This window comes from Diaphorina citri, unplaced genomic scaffold (genome assembly GCF_000475195.1).
Source record: "Diaphorina citri unplaced genomic scaffold, Diaci psyllid genome assembly version 1.1 scaffold1203, whole genome shotgun sequence".
Lineage (NCBI taxonomy): Eukaryota > Metazoa > Arthropoda > Insecta > Hemiptera > Psyllidae > Diaphorina > Diaphorina citri.
The window spans coordinates 97,708-102,039 of NW_007378632.1; the positions used below are offsets into that span (position 1 = coordinate 97,708).

The 4,332-nt window shown below is 39.1% G+C and overlaps 2 protein-coding genes and 1 long non-coding RNA gene across 3 annotated transcripts; 2 read left to right on the forward strand and 1 right to left on the reverse strand.

The window, feature by feature from the left end:
• Positions 1–448: 448 nt before the first annotated feature.
• On the forward strand, positions 449–1,821 carry LOC103514694 (replication protein A 14 kDa subunit). Its single transcript, XM_026827593.1, has one exon. It carries the CDS (start codon positions 623–625, stop codon positions 968–970), a length of 348 nt encoding a protein of 115 aa, XP_026683394.1. The 5' UTR covers positions 449–622; the 3' UTR covers positions 971–1,821.
• Positions 1,224–3,240, forward strand: LOC103514695 (serine/threonine-protein phosphatase CPPED1-like; the record flags this gene model as incomplete). Its single annotated transcript, XM_008479591.3, has 4 exons — positions 1,224–1,335; positions 1,912–1,971; positions 2,393–2,599; positions 3,200–3,240. Coding segments are annotated over exons 1-4 (348 nt in total), but the record flags the coding sequence as incomplete, so codon positions are not given.
• A 271-nt stretch (positions 3,241–3,511) lies between these two features.
• On the reverse strand, positions 3,512–4,157 carry LOC113469725. The gene is made up of 2 exons (XR_003393056.1): positions 3,953–4,157; positions 3,512–3,560 (listed from the first exon to the last, which is right to left on the reverse strand). It is a non-coding gene; the product is annotated as an uncharacterized LOC113469725 (long non-coding RNA).
• Between the last annotated feature and the right edge of the window lie 175 nt (positions 4,158–4,332).

Sequence of the window (4,332 nt, forward strand, 5' to 3'; positions counted from 1 at the left end):
TTTGAAACGGTAGCGTGTGTGATCTGTGTCTCTTATCAAAGGAATGAATTGTTTTCTCTTATCTCCGTTCATAGTTACACCATTCTTTGGTAGGTTCCTATTTAGTTTCAGCAGTTTTGTTGCCTGTCGTGTGGAGCCTTTTTTGAAATAAAATTCTTAGAAAATAGAACCTGAAGGAGGAAACACCCTCTATTTTCGTAAAGTGAGTAATAATAAATTAAATAAAATACTAGTTAATAAGAATGAGTCATAGTAATAGTTAACTAGGTACCCAATACCTATTCATGTAGGTACCTAATGTAGCTCCCTACTTCGTAGTCGTCATCCCACTTATGAGAATAGCCGAAAATTTGTTGCGCTTCGTGTGAACGGTCCTTTTTATTACTTTTTGATTTTAGCCGGACGCGGGAAATTTTGAGAACAAAACGGAAAACAGAAGAAAAAAATTGGAGTTTTTTTTTCTGTGCCTGTAAAAACGTAATTTTCCTTAAATTTCCCACACAAAATCTGTCCAATAAAGTCAAATAAACAGTGAAATCCTTTTAGTGAACTTTTGTACCCAGGAGAGGTCAGTTTCTCTAATCTGTGCACAAATTCTTCGTGTAAATCCACCGCCTCTATAATGCCCGCTGAAATCAAGGAAGGTATCTCCATGAGATATTCAGTGAATGGTTCTATGCTGATCAAATACATGGATCAGCCAATCACCATGATAGGCATGTTTATCCGGGCATCTCCCGATGGCAGGTCATTCAGTATCCAGGCTCCCGATGACCAAGTGGTGAATTGTACGCTGGCCGATGTATTAACTGAGCCACTCAGTGGATACATGATGGTTGTGGGCAAGAGCCGAGGCAAACATGGAATAGAATGTGATGATTATATCCAGCTCCCATCTGATAAGTTTGATCTGGGCACTTACAATCAAGCCGTGACTATCATAGACTCTATTCCAAATCCATGGAGATAATGTTGCCATTATGAAGTTGTATAAATTGTGCTTATACATTGAAGGTTTTGAATTCTTAAGGAATGTGTTTTTGAATTCTAAACTTTACCTGCCTGTTGAACTAATTCAGCAGGTTAAAATAAAAATGATCTTTCTATCAGGCTAAAAATGAAGATGTATCCCTAGAAGAGAAATCCCATTGTTTTATGCTATAGTATGTGTAGCAGGTACCCATATTTTCCTCAAACCTTACATACTTTTCCTTTCGTTATAGGCAAAGAGACTTAAATTTCTAACGAAATATCAGCTCTGTAAAATCTGCCTATTCTAATTCATCTGATCTGAAATGGAGGGTCATCAAGGGAAGCAATCAGGTCCTAAGAAAGGTAATTAATTTTACAGTGTGGAATATAAAATGGGTATCCAACTAGCAAATGATTGAAAATATTTTCAAGATCAATTCCTAAGGCTAAAAACAGATGGAGAGGAGAGCATCGCACATAGAGCTTCAAATAGGTAGAAGTGACAAGAGAGAAGAGCAACAACTTCAAATCACGTAGAACTGAAAGCTAAAAGCTCTTTAGGCTATAAATAAAGTGGGACAAAAAGCATAGAACTTGTAGAGTGAAGCAACAACAGAAGAAAGCAAGAAGTTAAAATTGCATTGAGCTAAGAGCATAAAGCTTCTTGCTCTCCATTCCACTCTGTTTTTAGCCTAGATGAAATACATATCACTATAACAAAATAAAATTTGGACAAAAAGGTTTTAAGCCCTGGCATTTTTTTCATACATTATTGTAAATATTCTGTTCCAAATCCAATCTTGTTGCCTTATTTTTACATGATAATAAAATCAATTTGTACATACCTAACTACCATTTTTATTTATTTACCTCATTCTCAAGTCACAGCAAAATAGCAATTTTTGGTCTAAAACAAATGTCGAATTTGTTTTCTTTCAGAAAATTATGTTGACTGGAAGATCAATACCAAAGACACAGAACATTTGGGTTTTGATCCAGGTTAGTTTTTAGCTTTAGTAGTTGATTGACATGGTCAAACAGACCAAATCCTAAGCTGATGTGCACAAAGTCCATGTTTTGACAGGGCCGTCAGTTTACTACCCAAGTTAAAGGAACTTATCACTCTTCTTCTTCTTCTTTTTTTTTTTAAAGAGATTTGATAGAGGGAACTGTAACTGCTAAGGTCTTACTGTCCCAAAATCAAAGAGAAGGAAGACAGGATAGGAAAAAGCCAGCCGTTCCGAGAACGAACATCTGTTCAGGATAAAATCCGCCCCGGGCGGAAATCGACGCCGGGACCTAACGCTTACAAGGCAGACGCGCTACCCTCCAAGCTAACTAGGTGGGCCTGGTGGGTGCATCCAATATTTATTTCAATCACCTACTTAGTTAAAGGAACTTATCTCTCTTCCCCTCACAGAGAAAGAAAAATCCTGGCACGGGGATTTCAGTTTCGTGGTAGGTGCTGACTGTCAGTTTGGTTTAATCGCTCAGTTTGAACATCCGACGGAAGTAACATGGGATGAAGAAATTGAACTGAGTACCAAACTAGTGTCCATATTGAACGACCTGTCACCTAGACCTAGGTTCTTTGTTGTGTGTGGAGACCTTACTAATGAGTTTCCGGGTAAGGAATAGACAGATTCGATAAAGAAGAAATCAACTAGGTACCTACACATAAAAAAAAACAACAACAAATGCCAGGTGGCGCCGGCGCGGCGATAGCACGTTAAAGTCACCGTAGTTCCTAATGGACCAATTAAATATAGGAGAAAGCCAGCCGTTCCGAGAACGAACATTATCCCATCAGGATAAAATCCGCCCCGGGCAGGAATCGAACCCGCGGCCTAGCGCTTACAAGGCAGACGCACTACCAACTAAGCTAACTAGGCTGGCTGGACCAATTAAAATAAGTAACATTGCGCGTGGTTGATATCCGGATGGAAATTAACCATTTGGACAATCGCGTGTTGGTTTTTACCGGCCGCTCAGGCTATGTGGAGGTTAATGTGGGGATGCATTATCTTGTCGCCGAATGAAGGGTGAAACCCCCAACACTACAATCCTGAGCAGTACCTAACCTATACACAGTGCGTTAAACATCTAGGTACCTGTGAGCTTTGTAGGTAATCGAGGCGAGGATTCGAGAAATACCTGGGTACTCGGTTTTTGGATTGAATTTTTGGGAAAATAAAATTAACAAAACATTTCTGCCTATTTTCTGTAGAACTGAGCGCGGAAAAGACCCCTGGAGACATTAGAGCTCGAATTATTATTATTATTATTATTATTTTATTATTATTATTTTATTAGTATTATTATTATTTTCTTTAGAACCGAGCGCGGAAAAGCCCCCTGGAGACATTAGAGCTCGACAGATTGCCGATTTCAAGCGAATATTTTCCCAGCTGCATCCGGAGATCAAGTTGGTTTGTGTGTGTGGTAACCATGATGTAGGAAACACACCCACCCCGTATTCAGTTGACCTGTAAGTGCCACCAACTAGAAGGTTCCAAGTTCGATAAAACACGTGAATAAGCAAGCAACATGAATGGTACTGAGAGAGCAGGACCTACGAATACTGAGTTCTGAAACGCACAGAATAGAAGGAAATGATTGCAACTTGACCATATAAAAATACCAAAATCGTGAATGGGTTTTGATTGCAGAAATTACCTTAGGCAATAGTCACGCCCTGTTGTAAATTTGTCATTCGCAAAATGTTAAGCTTCTTCTTTTCTTCGCCTTTTCCCATGTTCAGATGGGGTCGGCGTTTGTTGTCGGCCTCTCAATCAGCTTTAGAGTAACCCCTTGAGCCAACTGTTTTTGGCTAAACAAAATTTTCCGAGTGGATGTCCTTTGCATTCAACCTTTGCTATTTCTTTAGCAAGAGAAATTTCAGATTGGTATCCTCCCTAATTAAAGCCCCCAGCCAGAATAATAATAGCAATAAATTAGAAATAATAAAAGGATAACTCACCACTACGTTGAGTTGAGAGGAGATGGCAAGACCTAGACTCTCCGAGGTCAGGCCTATCAGATAGCAAATGATTGAGAACTTGCCTATCCTGATCCACTCTATTGGCATGTCAGTGATGTAGTACGCTATACTGACGTAGATTACCCCTAACACGAACTGAAAACACAACGATACAAATGGTCTTTATTAGTAATCAGGAGAGCATGGGTTCAATTTCAGTCAAAGTATAAAATTCAAAAAGTATAAAACAAACATTATGTTGGGTGTATCTCTAAAGATACACGAGGCAGAGAACAGTAAAATCGTGGTTTATCGCTAGAGATACACATGGCACTCAACTGCAAAAACATGATGTATCGCTAGAAATACACGCGGTAGCC

What these genes read in the sequence shown, in the direction of transcription:
- LOC103514694 (XM_026827593.1), top strand. Translation starts at nt 623, where the DNA reads ATGCCCGCTGAAATCAAGGAAGGTATCTCCATGAGATATTCAGTGAAT.